This window comes from Panthera leo, chromosome A2 (assembly GCF_018350215.1).
Source record: "Panthera leo isolate Ple1 chromosome A2, P.leo_Ple1_pat1.1, whole genome shotgun sequence".
NCBI lineage: Eukaryota > Metazoa > Chordata > Mammalia > Carnivora > Felidae > Panthera > Panthera leo.
In genome coordinates, this window is record NC_056680.1 from 14711459 (window position 1) to 14728253 (window position 16795).

General features: G+C 53.5%; 1 protein-coding gene across 15 annotated transcripts in view; it reads right to left on the reverse strand.

Annotated features, from left to right (window-relative positions):
- ZDHHC3 (zinc finger DHHC-type palmitoyltransferase 3) overlaps positions 1-16795 on the reverse strand; it is a 60067-nt gene that overhangs the window by 19265 nt on the left and 24007 nt on the right. For all 15 annotated transcript variants that reach the window (XM_042929054.1, XM_042929063.1, XM_042929060.1 and 12 more), the window contains one exon: positions 6246-6370. In XM_042929054.1, coding sequence (XP_042784988.1) covers positions 6246-6370 — 125 coding nt within the window. The remainder of the gene's footprint in view (positions 1-6245; positions 6371-16795) is intronic.

A 16795-nucleotide genomic window follows, 5' to 3' on the forward strand; every position in this document is an offset into this window, starting at 1 on the left:
CACGTCATTCCAAACAGGGGACAGTCATTTGTCAACAAGGCCCCTTCTCTTGTTTAACACAGACACAGGATGGAACTGAGGGGATCTGAGCCGGAAGCTGCTCTCTGGCGGTAACTGGGCTGGGAATCTGGTTTATTGAGAAGGACAGAGCAAAGAAACAGTTTTGAAAATGGACAGGCTGGGCTGGGTATAGAAAGAAGCCGCTCCTAACTCCCCGCCAAAGACCAAAACCCCAAGGGCCGGGCGCTAGCAGGGAGGGTGGCCCAACGAGGGTGCTGGAAGGGCACAGAGTGGGCTCAGGTGCAGGATGTCTCAGGGCGGCAGGAAGGGCCCCTTCAAGAACCTTTTAGCTCTAAGACAGCATCCACTTAGCTGAAAAAGCAGAATGTATTTGAGCTTAAGTGTCGATGAGAAATCCTGTTAATTTGGGGTGCCTGGGTGGCTCAATTGGTTAAAGCATCCAACTTCGGCTCAGCTCATGATCTCGTGGCTCCTGAGATCGAGCCCCACATTGGGCTCTGAGCTGACGGCATGGAACCTGCTTGGGATTCTCCCTCTTCCTCTCTCTCTGCCCCTTCTGCGCCCCCACTTGTGCTTGTGTGCACACTCTCTCTAATTTGCAAATTACTACCTTGTGATTGGGCTCATTTTGGGACTGAGAAATTGGTCCTTCCTCAATTTATTAGCATAGGCTCCTTGACATTTCCTTGAGAGTATTATTCCACACAGTTTGAAATGCTGTAAAGGTACACTCGGAAATAAGATGATTAGAGGTTTTTCTCTTTTGAAAGCCCCTCAGTTCACCCCAGCTTTTCTTTCCACTCGTTTCCACAACTAACTTTATCTCAGGTTCTTCATCAAGCGCACCGTGGGCTGTGGCAAGTGGAGCCCGGCAGAAGGGCTCTCATCAGGATCACACGGGGGGAGCTCACACTTGCTGAGCGCTGGCTGGCCGACAGTCAGGGCAGGGACAGCAGGGAAGGAGATCTTCTGGGTGTGGGCGTGAGCCGCTCCCCACACTCCAGGCCAGGAGGTGCAGGCCACTCTGAAGGACAGCCACGGCCAACTCGGGGCTGCGGGCTCATCCACACCCCAAGGAGGACGTGTGGCTTTTTCTAAGCACAGCGTGAGCTTTGGTGGCAAGGCAGACCTGGGGCTGCTGAGCTACTCTGGTCAGGCTGGCCGAGCTTGGGGGCCTCAGCTTCCCCATCCACGGGAAGTAAGTGTTGTAAGGAAAAGGTGACAACGGATTGTGGGGGCCTGGTCAGTCTCCACCCTTGTTCTTCTCCACAACCTCGAAGGTCCTCCCTACTACAGGGGAAATGGGCACATCTCAGAGATGCTGGCCCAGCTCCAGAATCTCCCTGGGAGCCTGGAGAGCAGGAGGAGGAGGAGGCACGAAAGGGACCTGGAGGGATATAAAGTCAGGGATATAAACCCATCTCTCTCTGTATGCATGTGTTTCCAATTACAAACATACATGTGAATATGTATAATGTATACTTCATTAGCTAACACTTGTTCCCAGTATACAAGTTTAATAATTTTTAAAATGTTTATTTTTGAGAGAGCACGTGTGTGCAAGTGGGGGAGGGGCAGAAAGAGAGGGGGACAGAAGATCCGAAGCAGGCTCTGCGCTGACAGCAGAGAGCCTGATGCGGGGTTCGGACTCACGAACTGTGAGATCATGACCTGAGCCGAAGTCGGACGCTGAACCGACTGAGCCACCCGGGCGCCTCCTCTAGTAGACAAGTTTCAAAGTACAGACAAGTAGACAGTGAAGAATGAGCTGCTCCCTGCATCCTGGGCCGCAGCCACCAGGCCCCACGTTCCCTTCATGGGGCCACCTTGCAAGTCCTTCCTCAGCCCTGGGGTCTTAGCTCCCTTCCAATCTGGGGCCCAAACTCCCGAGGGGAGAGGCGCCTGGCAGCTCAGTGCCACCGCCACCTTCTCCAAGGGGCTTCCGGTAGGTGCTCTGAGGGAGGCAGTGTTTGCTCAGCAGCACAGAGGGGTCAAGTGGCCTGACATCCTCCGAAAGCTGCCCAGGGTTTCAATGAGCTGTCACATCCGTCCTTTGCTCTCCTCCCAGCTTCTCAAGAGACCCCGCGTGCGCCCCAGGAAGTGAGTTTCACAACGGGTTACGCGTCCCTGGGAGGCCACAGCAGAACACTCCTCCTCCTCCAGGGAGCAGGACAAGTGAGCACAGCAGCTGGGCTACAGAAGGTGGCCCTGAGTGCCAGGCTCCGAGCTTCCTGCCCGCGGAGACACGGAATGCCGAGGTGGTCCCTCTTCCCCGGCTGGAGCAGTTGTTCAGAGGCAGGCTCTGGGGCCGGGAGGTGGCGCGTGTGGGTGGGTGGGGGGTCCATCCGTGAACATGGCCCTGATCAGGGGCCGTCTCACCCACGGCTCTCAAAACTAGCAGCCTGAACGGTTCTGCACTTGGGGCCTGGAGAACAAGGGCAAGGCCTGCCCGGGGCCGCCCAGCTGCTTCGCCTCAGGTGCCATCTGTCAGGAGGAAGAAAAAAATGCAGCCTCCCACAACCCTGGACACTCACTGGGGTATCGGTCACTTCAGAGCCAGCCCTCTTCCTGTTCCCCGTGTCTGGGTGGGCAGGGGGCTCTGCGGGGTCCCCTCCCCAGACAAGGCAGGCAGGGGGCCCTTTACCCAGGCTGCCGCCCGGCAGAATCTCTCCTCTCTGGGGCTCCTCGCTGCTCTTTCCGTACTGAGCACACCAGCCCCCTCCTGGGACTCCTCTTGGGCACCATTTTGTGCCCCCTGTGCGAGACGCTGCGGGCGAGCGAGCTCCTGGGGCACAGGCACCAGGGCCTGGCAGCTGGTCCTCAACCTGCGCTAACAGTCACTGGAGAGACGAAACGTCTTCGATGGAGGTATTTTTTGACGTTCCTGCCTTCGGGGTTTCCTGAGCCCTTCCGTGTTTTTAAATCAACGTTCCAGAAGACGGCGATGCCTCTCCTTCCCTCTTCCTCCAGGTTCCCTGCCATTTTTCAGGCCCCGAAGCACTTCCGTCAAATGCCTGGTGGAGCCCAACAAGCTCACGGGCTCCCATGCCCTCAGGCTCCTTCTCGCCTGTGTTCCTTCTCTGGCGAGGTCCGAGGGCACTTGGCGCTCAGCCCCAGAGGAGCTGGCCGAGGCCCCTGCCTGGCCTGGGTGATGGCCCACCATGGAGACACAGCTGTGTCCGTGAAGGCCTGTGTCTCTCCCTGCAGAGGCGCTTACCAAGCAAGGGTCGGTTGAGTGCGGGTCCTGATGCCACAGATGGGAAAGAGCTAGCCTGGGAAGTGGCCCCACCACATCAGAATGGGACGCCCAGCAGGACAGGAGGAAAGATGCAAAAAGGCATCTACCGCATCCCGGTCCCAGCTCCGCAACAATTTCGGGTAGGGCAGTCCAGCGTAGCGGACAGAACACTGCTCTCAGATCCCCGTGCTGGGCTCCGGGCAGAGAAACTCAGCTTCTCTGAACCACCCTCTGCAGGATTGGCCCTGACCCGATCTCCCAAGGTTAGCGATGACGTAGGTCAAATGCTTTTAAAACAATACTACTGCTGTGTAAGTTTTATCGGCAGTCAAAATAACCACGAGAGAGAGACAGGGGCCCTGAGCAGTCCGTGACCGTCCGAGCCTCAGCATGTTATGTGTGTGTGGGGGTGAGGGGTGTGTGGAGGGGTGTGAGGCTTTGCCAGGGTCACAGGTCTCCGCCTCCTCGTGCAAGAGGAACCTATTGCATGAGTCCAACACCCTGGCTGTCCACGTTAGCATGAACGGCTCCCTATGGGGTTTCCACATGCCTCCGTGGTCCTCAGCGCCGGGATGAAAGCAGCCTGGGGTTCCAGAGTGCCCCTCCGTGGAAAGAAGACCCACCCACCCACCACCGGGCTGGAAGGAGCATCTACACGTCCAGGGTCAGGAAGCGTCTGTGGTACCCACCAGAGCTGAGGGAACGGGGCCAGTTTTAAATTCCACGGGCTCTGTTGGGGGGTCAGGAACCAAAGAGCTGGGTGAGCGCTCACGGATGTGGGCACGCACCTTCGCCTGAGCAGGGAGACTGACCGCAACTCTCGAGCCAGGCAGCGGGCCTCCCGGCCCAGGCAAAACCCGGCTGTGTCTGGCGGGCTGGAGACCGTGTGTATCCCAAACCGCGGGTCCCCAGATGGCCCGGGCCACCACGGGCCCTCACAGACGAGCAGCCGTCGCACACGCTTCCTGACGCAGGAGCAGGGGACACACAGACAGCCTCACCAGAGTTCATCTGAGTCAGCGGCTCTTGTTTTGCTCAAGCTGATTTGTTTACTAGCACTCAAGAATACCTCCCTCGGATCATCCTGGCGAGAGAGGCGAGGAGGAGGCGGCGGTGAGGAAAATGCCAGGCAGGGGAGGCAGCCGAGGGCCCAGGGAGGAAAGAGAAAGAACCACTGTGGTCACCGAACGTCCTTTTCTACAAAGGTCGCAGCTCCGTGTTTCTATAAACCCTGCGCACCCCCAGTGCCCGCACCCGCCTCCACCCACAAACGGCTCCTGCTTGGACAGCGAGCTGACTCCGTTATCCAGACTCAACCCCCACAAGCCGGGGGGGCAGCAAGTCCCTTTACAGGGGACAGAGCCGGCCTCAGAGCGATGTGCTGCCTGGTCCACGGTCTGGGGACACATGTGGCGGGGACACGGCTGGCCTTCCAACGCCAAGGCCGGAGCCGGTCCCACCACACCGGGCCGCCTGGAGTCACGGCCTGAGGAACCACACAAGCAAGCTGGGCCTTTTGGTTCAGGTGATGAAAACAGCTGGCTTCCCACGCCTTGGATGGCAGAAAAGGCTAGACGGGTGCCCCCGTCACAGATCTCAGAGGTAAAGTGACCACCCCACGCCGGGCTCTGCGCAAAGACACTTAGCTTCTCCAAACCGCCCAACACCCCACAGGCGACAGCAATGACCACAGGCCCTGTCCAAGCTCCTCGGCCCTCATGCTCAAGAGGTGCCAGCTTGCTGGGGAGGTCGCCACTTCTCTGACAGAGAAACGTCCATACGATTACATCAGGTCACATGATTCCCCCCCCCCCAAACTGGAATTCTAGTGGAAAGAGCCCCCCAACCGGAGCCGCAGACACTGGGAGCCAATCCTGTCTCTGGTACTCACCAGCTGTGTGACCTCGGTGCGACCCTCCCGCCCCAAACACACACCAGTCCGAAAAAGGGACCAAATGACACGTTTGCATTTCTGTAATTTATCATTTAAAGTTCCCTTGTAATGATAAAATGCAGTTTTCAGCTAGATGTCTTCTTGTTGAGAAGACTCAAAACAATGAAGAAATCTGAAAACCAAAGGGAAAAATCACCACAGAGGAGATGGGGAGATGGCTCTCGCGGCTGAATTCTACAATTGTCACAACCTCTAGAAGGTTGTTGTGTGGTGTTTGTTTGTTTTGTTTTGCTTTGTTTTTGTTTTTTCCCCAAGTAGGCTTCATGCTCAGCGCGGCGTCCAACTTGGGGCTCGAACTCACGACCCCGAGATCAAGACCTGAGACCAAGAGCAGACACTCAACCAACCAAACCACCCAGGAGCCCCTAGAAGTTTTTTCCTTTTTTTTTTTTTTCAAGTTAATTTATTTTTGAGAGAGAGCACAAGCTGGGGAAGGGCAGAGAGAGAGGGGGACAGAGGATCCAAAGCAGGCTCCACAATGTGGGGCCTGAACTCATGAACCGCGAGATCGTGACCTGAACCGAAGTCAGCCGCTCAACCGACACCCAGGCGCCCGAAGTTTTGTTTTAAAGAGAAGCCTTCATTCAAGGACAACCCCTTTGCTAAAATTTAAGTGAATGGGGCCCACCTATTAGACACTCACAGAACGATTTTCTAAAGCTTTGTCTCCTGTGCCCTTAATTAATAAAGCTGTGAGGTAGAAAGAGGAGAAACCCCCTCAATCGTACAGATCCAGAAACAGGCGGAGACAGTCAAGGGCGCTTGACTGTCAGGGCAGGGCGCTTCATCAGCTGTGGGAGAGTCAAGTCTTAGGACAGGTGTCCTGAGCCCAAACCAAACACCCTTTCCCATCTAGTGAGCTCAAGGAGATGGGGAGGGAGAGTCACGTCCAGAAGTCTTGTTGCTGACGGCACCCACTCCGGAAGCAGGTGGAGGGGTGGGGTGGGGGGTGCTACTCCAGAGCAGGTGAGAGGTGGGGGAGGGGAGGAAGCGAGCCCAGGTCGGGAGGAGGGGGTCGGGGCGCACGCGTACCTGCAGTGGTGGGCTCGGTCGGGCTTAATGCTGCAGCATTTGGGACACTTGTACACCACCTGCCCGGGCTTCAGCTGTAAACTCTCGATGAATTCTTTAGTGGCGTTTCCTTTGGGCACCGCGCCCTGTGAGAAAGAGGACAGGGGTCAGGGCTGGGCCAGGGATTCCGTCGGTTCTGACGCCCCGTGGTGGAGGTGGTCACCTGGAAGCAGCAGCTAAACACACACACACACACACACACACACACACACACACACACACACGGACAGTCTCATCCCAACAACACGTGGACTCTGTTCAGAATCACGCCAACACCGATGGATACTTATGGACAATGAGGTTTCCTGTGGAAAAGTAAATGATTTTCCCCAGTGGACAGTTAGGCTGTTCCTAACGATCTTTCTGCTTTCATCTCAGTGACGTGGTTTTCACTGAATCCGTTCTTTCCTGTGTAAATACTACAGTTGGGATTTGACTCGCCCATTCCCGTCTGGTCTACGTTAAAATTTCCCAGTAACACCTTGGGCCTTTGCGAAGTTTTACTAACGGGCTTCACACCCCCACAGCTCGGTTTTTCCAGATCAAAGTCTGCAGCTTTGAATGAATGTCACTGGCTCCTGCTTAAACTAGAATCGTTTTATTTTATTCTCTTACCAGTACAATTGTTAGGAAGCACCGGTGATCTACATTTGGTTCTTGTGGATCCAAAAGCAACTGTGAACCATGGCCCTCGGATCTCTGACTTGCTTTCTGACCCGACGTGCCCTCCCGCTTGCCATCCCACCCTTTCGTGCGCTCGTGAGTGCTCTGCCTTTTGTTCTAGCTGTGAACACCTCCGGTGGAGCCAACAGCAGACCCAAAGTGCCACCAGCGTCTACTGGGGCCCGTGTGCCTGTCCAAGCAGAAGGAAAGCGGGCGGTGTCCAGGCCGACGCAGGGTCTCAATGACCAGTCTTCGCCAGGGGCCTACTCGGTGCGCGGCCCGTGCTCCAGTGCTCACTGCTATGGATTCAGGTAGCAAACCAGGTCTCTGTCCCAGTAGGCCCTTGGTCTCTTGGAGGCTAACGATGCTAGAAGACAGCTGTGTTGAGAGAGCACAGAGGAATAGGTACCGACCAGCTAGGGAACCAGACAGGTTTCAAGAGATGAGGTGTTTTGTTTTTTTTTTTTTTAAGTTTATTTATTTTTGAGAGAGAGAGAGAGAGAGAAAGAGAACATGAGTGGGGGAGGGGCAGAGAGGCAGACACAGAATCCGAAGCAGGCTCCAGGCTCTGAGCTGTCAGCACAGAACCTGACGCAGGGCTCGAACCCATGAACTGCGAGATCATGACCTGAGCCGAAGTTGGATGCTTAACTGACTGTGCCACCCAGATGCCTCTCAAGAGGTGAGGCTTAAGGGTGGTCCTAAGACATGCCAGGTTGTCCTGAGGGAGGAGAGGGATTCTGGCCAGAGGAGGGGCATAGGTAAAGACAAAAAGGTGAGAGTGAGCCCGGCCCGTCTGGGGGCTGGTGAGAAAATCGGCATGGTGGAATCCAGGGTAGGCAGAGGAGAAGCTGGACGGATGGACAGGGGGCCAGCTTGAGAGAGAGTGCTCGGCACAGGGCACCACAAGGGACCGAATGTGTCTCCCAAATTCCTAACCTTCAGTGTGTGCTATTGGGAGGTGGGGCCTCGGGGAGGTGGTCGGGTCACTAGGGTGGAGCCCTTGCGCCTGGGCCTTAGCGCCCTTATAGTGACTGCTGAGAGCTCCCTCACCCCTTCTGCCATGTGAGGACACAGCGAGAAGATGGCCGTCTGCGAACCAGGAAGTGGGCCCTCCCCCAGAGGCTGAATCTGCCAGCACAGTGATCTTGGACTTCCCAGCCTATAGAGCTGCGAGAATTATAACTTTCTCTTGTTTATAAGCTAGCCCGTCTCTGGTAGTTTGTTGCAACAGCCCAAACGGACCGAGGCAGGTAGCCTGTGTTCTTGGCCGGGTGTTGGACGCAACACTGTGCCTGTAACAACCTCCGGATGCCTCGACTCTAATGCGGGGTTACCACACAAAACTGTCAGGGTGCCTGGACACCCGCATTTTTACAAAGCGCTCAGCAGGGCTGAGAATTACTCTGCTAGACCAGGAGCTCCACGACGGGTCTACCTCATTCAGCACCAGAGCCTCTAGCCTGGAAGAGGTCTATCAGTTTTAGCACGGGGTGAAAGGAGCAGTGAAAGCAAGCAGGACAAGAAAGAAGGGGGCTCAGGGTGCCAGCCTGGGGGGCTCCAGCAGCGTGGCCCAGCTCCCTATCAAGAACCGGGCCTGACACTGGGTCGAGTCATGGCTCTGGGATGGGACTGCTCCACACCCCCCACCTAAGGTCTAGGTGACAGGAGGCCATGCTCATCAGTGGGCGCCCATGGGACACCACCATCAGGGAAGTTGACGCAACATCTGATCACAGAACTGGGGGCCACGCCCGAGTCCCAAAGGGGCCCGGGTGAGGGGCAGTGTGGTCGGCTAGGGTGGGTAGGTGGGTAGGTGGGGATTTCAGGGCTGACGGACTGTAACAGGCCAAGCGAGGGGTTCCCAGGTTAGAGGGGAGGAAGACGGGGTGTCAGCACCTTTCCCACGAAGGAGAAATTCTGGGATAGGAAGAGCCACTGAAGAAGCAGTACAGACCAAGGAGCTGGAGTTTTGTCTTTTGCTACAAAAATGACTCACGGGGACAAAGACCCTAGCTATGGAAACTGCAAAGACAAATCAAGTACCGACCCTCTCCTGAAAGTCTACACCACACTGAGCATTGTGGGAAAGTGCACGGAAGTGATGGGGGCCTGGGTCCCAAACAGCTGCTGGGGCGGATGCCCAGATGCCCAGACACAGCAAGGAGGCCGAGCACCCGGCCAAAGCCACGGCCACTGGTGCATCAGGAGCTAGGGGAGGCGGGAAGGCCAGGAGGATCCTGGTGGACGTAGCAGGACAGGGGCACCTGGGGACGGAGGCAGTCCAAGCAGTGACCAGAGGTGGCCTGTCCAGGGGATGACAGATAGAGCAGAAGCACCGGAGCCAGAGGGCACGCGCAGGGGTGTCTCCCAGGCAGCAGAGGAAAAAACTCAGGACCACAGTTCAATTATGGGAAGACTTGCAAGTTGTCTCAAAGAGGGCCTCGGGTGCCTCTCTGGGGTCTCCAGCCAGCATGCACCCTCTCCTCCCGCCCCTCACCCCACTCCTCATATGGCTCTTTGCTGGCGCCCTGCCCCCCCAACTTTCCCCTGCTGACCATTCCATCACCAGCTCTTTCTCTGCTCTCCTGTCTCATTAAGGACCCGCTTACACTCGAGATGGGCAGCATGTGGCCAACATGTCACTAGGAACGGTGCTGTGCTTCCCCACTGGTCTGCCTGAGGCCAATGGGGCAACAGACAAGTACGAGCCCAGAAAAGCCAAAGGCATGCTCATCCACATGAATGCTCTTCTCATTGGTGGAGGCTCAGGACTTTGAGTGGGACAGAGATGAGGTCCTGAGAAGAAACTTCTAGAAATGTGGATCCTGATACACAGGCACTATGGGCACCAAGATGCTGAAAACTACATGTGATTCAGAGTAACAGTCACCTCCACGGTGGTGGGGAGGCTGGGAGAGGAAAAGTGGGGGTGGGGTGGGGAAACAAAGAGGTTAAACCGCCTTTGTAATGTTTTATGTATGAGGCTGGGGGCGTGGAGATATCATATTATCATATCATTGTATTATCCTTCATGCCCTTTCAACTGTGTCATATGTTTCATTACAATTTTTTTAAAAAAAGTAGGAAAAAACCCCACCTAGTCTGCAAAACGCCGTCAGATGCCAGAAAAGCCTATGATAGCAATTTTAATTTTTTTTTTTTCTTTTCTTTTCTTTTCAACGTTTTTTTTTTTTTATTTATTTTTGGGACAGAGAGAGACAGAGCATGAACGGGGGAGGGGTAGAGAGAGAGGGAGACACAGAATCGGAAACAGGCTCCAGGCTCCGAGCCATCAGCCCAGAGCCCGACGCGGGGCTCGAACTCACAGACCGCGAGATCGTGACCTGGCTGAAGTCGGACGCTTAACCGACTGCGCCACCCAGGCGCCCCTATGATAGCAATTTTAAAAGCAGGGGCGCTGGGTGGCTCAGTCGGTTGGGCGTCTGACTTTGGCTCAGGTCATGATCTCACGGTTCGTGAGTTTGAGGCCCATGTCAGGCCCTATGCTGACAGCTCAGAGCCTGGAGCCTACTTCAGATTCTCTGTCTCCCCTTCTCCCTGCCCCTTCCCCACTGGGCTCTGTCCCTCTCTCTCAAAAATGAATAAAAACATTAAAAAAAAAAAAAAGAAACTTTAAAAGCAAACAAACTTTGATAGGTGAGGACTCTGTGATATGTATAATGCCATACAGGACATCCTTCTAGACATTAAATATGCTATAAAAGTATACAGCTATCAGCATGGAGAACATCTATGACAGATGGCTAAAGGCACACATAGACTTCCAAAGAGTATATGGCATATAACGCATCCTGGAACAGATCTGATACCCAGTTGACACTTGAATAATGCAGGGCTGAGGGGTCCGTGCAGCCAAAAATCCACATATAGCTTTTGACTCACCTGAAACTTAACTGCTAATGGCCTCCTGTTGACCAGAATACCAAAAACGTGAGTAGTCAACTCACACATATATTGTACATTATTTGTATCCTACACTATATTCTTACAATAAAGCTAGAGGAAAGAAAATGTTAAGAAAATCATAAGGAAGAGAAAACACATTGCCAGTACTGGACTGTTCTTATCAAAAAAATTCGTGTATAAGTGGACCCGTGCAGTTCATACCACATTGTTCAAGGGTCAGCTGTATATATATATATAAAGACAAAGACATGTGCCAAATTATTAATGGATATCTCACATAGTCAGATCACAGGTTATTTGCATTTTCGTGACTATATTTCTTAAATGTTCTAATATGAACATGTGGCTTCTGCAATTAGAAAGAAACTCATTAAGAATACAGGCAAGGGGCGCCTGGGTGGCTCAGTCGGGTAAGTGTCCAACTTCGGCTCAGGTACAATCTCATGGTTAGCGAGTTTGAGCCCCAAGTCGGGTTCTCTGATCTCAGCACAGAGCCTGCTTCGGATCATCTGTCTCCCTCTCTCTCTGCCCCTCCCTTGCTGTCTTTCTCTCTCTTTCTCTCAAAAATAAACACTAAAAATTTTTTTTAAAAAAATACAAGCATAAAAATATACCTCAGGAAGGAACTACCCAAAGTAGGAATATGCCCAACTTAACTGAATTTTATATTCAAAACGCTGTGACCATCTCATCTTGAGATATCTGAGGCCCTGCCCTGAGGCACTAGGGTCTGGAAGTCTTTACAAGGGCAAAGCTGGACCCCGACCACCCAGATGACTGGACTTTGAAAGAGGATCCAGAAGGAGGGTGCCTGGGTAGCTTCAGTCAGTTAAAGCGTCCAACTCTTGGTTTTGGCTCAGGTCACGATCTTGCGGCTTTGTGGGTTCAAACCCCTGCATCAGGCTCTGTACTGACAGCTTGGAGCCTGCTTGAGATTCTCTCTCTCTCCCCGCCTCTCTCTGCCCCTCTCCCACTTATGCTGTCTCTCTCTCTCTCAAAATAAATAAATAAACTTAAAAAAATGTTCTTAACCCTTTAAAAAAATAAAAGGGGATTGGGAAGGGCTCTGGCCCAGGCAGAGAGGGCCCCACAAAAGCCCAAAAGGCCACATTAATGCTCTTTAATGCAAAAGGTCATTGAGTCTGGGCAATCGTGTGAACTTGTATGAATCCTGAAGGCACAAAACCACAACTGGATGTCACTCCTCATGCACAAAGGACAAGCCCTAAGGAACATCGTCTGCCCAAGGAGATAAATCAATGGGGCAGAGTTTTCCTAAATGAAGGCTCAGGTCGCTATTTTCCCCCCACATCCAGTTTTTAAGGTCCCAGAATTTGCTGTAAACCTCAGGAGGCCCCACGTAAAGGTCTACGTGGGGAAAAGTAGGGGCAGAGAGACAGGGGGACACAGAATCCGAAGCAGGCTCCGGGGCTCCCAGCCGTCAGCACAGAGCCCGACGCGGGGCTCGAACTCACGAACTGTGAGATCATGACCTGAGCTCACAGTCAGATGCTCAACTGCCACCCACGTGCCCCACAGTTCGTCTTTTTTAAAAGCCTGTCCCCTCCAGCAGGACTCTATTTACATAAATCCCCTAGAAGGCTCATTCCCTTCCAGGCAAGACCCCATCTGCCCAGCAAGTCCATCTTTCAGACCCAGAGGCCAGCTGGGCCAGTCCCTGAGACAGAGGATCCTGTGACACAGGTGCTTTCCTGCCTTTGCCTCCAACGTCTTTTCCTTTCTTCCCTTCCCTTCCTTTCCCCTTTCCTTCCTTCCTTCCTTCCTTCCTTCCTTCCTTCCTTCCTTCCTTTTCTCTCCTGTGCTATCTCCACAGACTTCAGAACTTCCTGTGATTAGTTCATGGTAAGGAATTTCGTTCTGTACCATTCTGGACAGACGGCAGGGAGTCGGTAGGCCTGCTGAGACATTTCTGCCAATGTTGTGACGCCTGTGTTACTGAGAACCGCCCACCCCCCCGTCCTTACGCATCTCACAGGGCTGTCTTGAGGCTCCCAGGCTACTGCAGCCTGGCAGACCACAATGTACCGATTTCCACCCCCCCCCTCATTCCCACAGTCATACTTCTTCATGATTAAAAAAAAAGAGACGAGAAAATTAAAAGGGAAAAACCCACCCTTTGATTGTATCGCCCAGAGATCTGTATAATCAACATTTGGGAGCATATCCTTCCAGTCTTTTCTCTGTGCACACAGCAAGCTAAAGACACTAAAGAATTTATAGGCCCATGATACTCAGACGTTCCTCAAATATATGTTTGGTCCCGCAGTGGAATCCGTTTAAATCTGGGGCAGGGAGGTGTGATACGATTCTGTCAATCATTCCCCTTAGTGGCTAGCCCAAACTTCCAATACTTTCCTCAACCCCCACCTACTCCCTTTTCTATTTCAGAGAAAACTGAGGCAGCTGGGATAAACCACCAGCTTGGAGGGTGAGGGTCCCAGCCAATCCTGGCCCTCAGGGGCCCCAGACTTTTAGCTCAAAGCTTCTCCCTCATGTTGTGCGCACACTCTGGGCCCTCCCACCCCTCACAGCTAAGCTTGTCGAGTTCGTGTGCATTTCCGCCTCTACTATCCCTCCCTGACTCTGCTTCACTGCTCTCCGGTGCCTGTCGTCTTCACACCAGGAACACCTGTCACCAGGTCACTGAGCAACTCCCTGTGGCCAAACCCAAAGGTCGGTTCTAGGCCCTCAACTCCCTTGGATCTCCCGTGACCACCAGTCCCTCCTTCTGTCACTCTCTCCTGAGGCGGCTCTGCTCCCTCTGGCTGTCCTCCTGCCTCTTGCTCTCCCTTGGGCTGTTACCCATGCTGGACCCCGGTGTTCCTCAGGGATCCCCCACCAGCCCTGTCCCCTGCTCATTCTGCACCCCGCCCCCTGCTGACAGTCCTCCCCCATCACACCCAGTGGTGAGGCCCAATCGTGGGCTCCAACCCAGGCCTCTTTTCGAGCTGCAGACATCTCCACCTGGTTGTTCAAGAGACATTAAAACCGAGGAAAACCGACCCCTCAGATTCAACATGCTAGAACTGAACCCATTCCTTTCGCTCCAAACCGCCCCTCCCATTCTCACTTCCCTGGCCCGTGGCGCCTCTATCTACCCTGGCTTACCCCTTACCCCTCCTACTCCACCAGGTTACTCTTGTCCCAAACCGTGCCTCGAATCCCATATCCTCCCCTCCAAGCTGCTGTCACGGCCTTTGTTCCGGCCCATCCTCACGCGCCCCAGATGTTAGAGTCACCTCCCACCCCGGCCTATTCTCCTATTTCTCAGAGTAAACTTTCTAAAATGGGAATCTGATCATACTATTCTCCCTGCCTGGACACCTTCACAGGCTTCGCAGAGCCTTCCCCCGGCCCAGGGTCCGGGCTCCCGGTCAGGGCTCGAGCAGGGCCACCACAACGCGGCCTTAGACCACTGACCCAGGGTCTCCCCCTGTCCCTGCCCCAGCAGTCCCCCAGCTGTGGACCACCTGCGGCTTCCCAAAGGCACCATGCTCTCCGAGACTTTCACCTTGTACCCCGGGGGACTCACATCAGCACCTCTGCCCAGCCTGTTTGCCTCTTGTACCGGAGCCAAAACCCACTCAGGGATCACCTCCTCTGCCTTCCTCCTCATGGCCCCAGGCCACACCCAAGAGAGAAGCCATCACTTGGCTTTTGTGTTGTTCCAGCCTGTATTTATTGGTCTCAACACTTATCGTTTAAGTACACACTGATCTCTCCTACACAGCTATAAATTCCTGGAGGATAGAGACAATGTCTTTCAACTTGCAGCCCCAGTGAATTGCCCAGGGCCTGCCACGGAGCATGTATTCAACAAACCAAGCTGAATGATAATGATGATACAACAGGCATTTATGGAGTGCTCTATGCCAGACACAGTTCCACGTGCTTTACTGTATTTTGTCAGTTAATTCCGCCAATAAACCTGTGAGGCAGAGACTGTTATTACCCATTTGACAGATGAGATAACTAAAGCAAAGAAATTAAGCAACTTCCCAAGGTCATATGGCTAACAGATGGCAGAACCAGGATTCAGACCCTGGCAATCCAAGTCTAGAGCCCTCACCTCCATCAGAAGACAACGTATGTATTTATCGGACATTGCTGTTAAGAGCCCTGAAGAGGCTTTTTCAAACTGCCCTGATGCCATAATATTATTCTGCCAACAACTGTGTTAGCATGTTACCATTAACACTGAAACAGGCCTGGGGCGCCTGGGTGGCTCAGTTGGTTAAGCGGCCGACTTCGGCTCAGGTCATGATCTCGCGGTCCGTGAGTTCGAGCCCCGCGTCGGGCTCTGTGCTGACAGCTCTGAGCCTGGAGCCTACTTCGGATTCTGTGTCTCCCTCTCTCTGACCCTCCCCAGTTCATGCTCTGTCTCTCCCTGTCTCAAAAATAAATAAATGTTAAAAAAAAAATTAAAAAAAAAAAAAGACTGAAACAGGCCTGTATCAGGGCACCTGGGTGGCTCAGGTGGTTAAGGGTCAAACTCTTTGATTTATGCTCAGGTCATGATCTCACGGCTCGTGAGATCGAGCCCTGCATCAGGCTCTACACTGACAGCAAGGAACCTGCTTGGGCTTCTCCCTCTCTCTCTCTGTCTCTCTGCCCTCCCCCTGTGCACGTGCACGTGTGTGCATATGTTTTCTCTCTCAAAAACTGAAGCAGGCCCGTTTCAGTAAGCATCTAGGACAACATAATGGCGTAAAAAGGACATGATGAAAAGTCACAGAGGGGTGACTGGGGGGCTTCGTCAGTTAAGGGTCCGCCTCTTGATTTCAGCTCAGGTCATGATCTTGTGGTTCATGAGATCAAGCACCGAGGTGGGCTCTGTGCCGAGAGCATGGAGCCTGCTTGGAATTTTCTCTCTCTCTCTCTCTCTCTCTCTGCCCCTCCCCATTTGTGCTCTCTCTTTCAAAATAAATAAATAAACATTAAAAAAAAAAAAGCAACAGAGAAACTTCCAAAGAAATACCAACAAATCTAAGGCCTCAATATCCTCATGTATTTGAAGCAACAGGGATGAAACTGGCCTAAAGTGTTACAGGGGCCCTGGGATGGAGATGTGAGCACACCTGCTGCCCAGGCAGAAACTCTCTCTCCATCAGCTCTGCCAGGAACATGGTGACCAGCCTCAGGCCTGTGTCACAGGCCACCTGTCTCCTTCACAGAAAGGTGGAGGTAGGTAATCCCTAAATGGGTCACTCGCTTCTCTCTGGGGCCCGAAAGATTTTTCAGGGGGTGTTTCTAAGTTGCTCCGTGACAGCTATGAGATGTTGCCTGGCATGAGGGAGGATGTAGCAGCGGGCTCGAATTAACCCGATCTGGCAAGTCCCCTGACCTGGGGAACGGGTCAGTACCTCCACCCTCACCCGGCATGCTGGGGGGAGGGCCCGGTGCTATTCCTCCTCTGTTTCTGCGGGCCTGCCACCATGCCGTCGCGCCGCTGGTCCAAGTAAATACATCAAACCTCAGATGGCCAGTAACTTCTTCAGCGAGCGTCCCGCAAGATGAGCAAACATCTTTAATAAATTTTAACTTGATAAATGAGCGATGTCTTGCAATATGAGTGGTATGTGATGCTGAACGTTGCATGATCACAACTGAGCCAACAGTTCTTGAAACTCGCTTCCATATGCGAGTGCTTTGGATTACAAGCATGTTCCCGGAATGAATTACGCTAGCACACAAGGTTTTACTGTACTTGCTAACTGACTCTACACGCAACATGCGATCGATAACGTCGCCGAGAGAGGCTCCAGGAGGGAACACACGAACTGCACAATGGATCCTGATATCCATGGATGGGTTTCGGCAGCTGAAACCGAAATCAGTGGCCTGCAGTGGTCTGGGATAGTCACGCGAGGTCTGTCTACAGCAAGGTGTTCACAAGA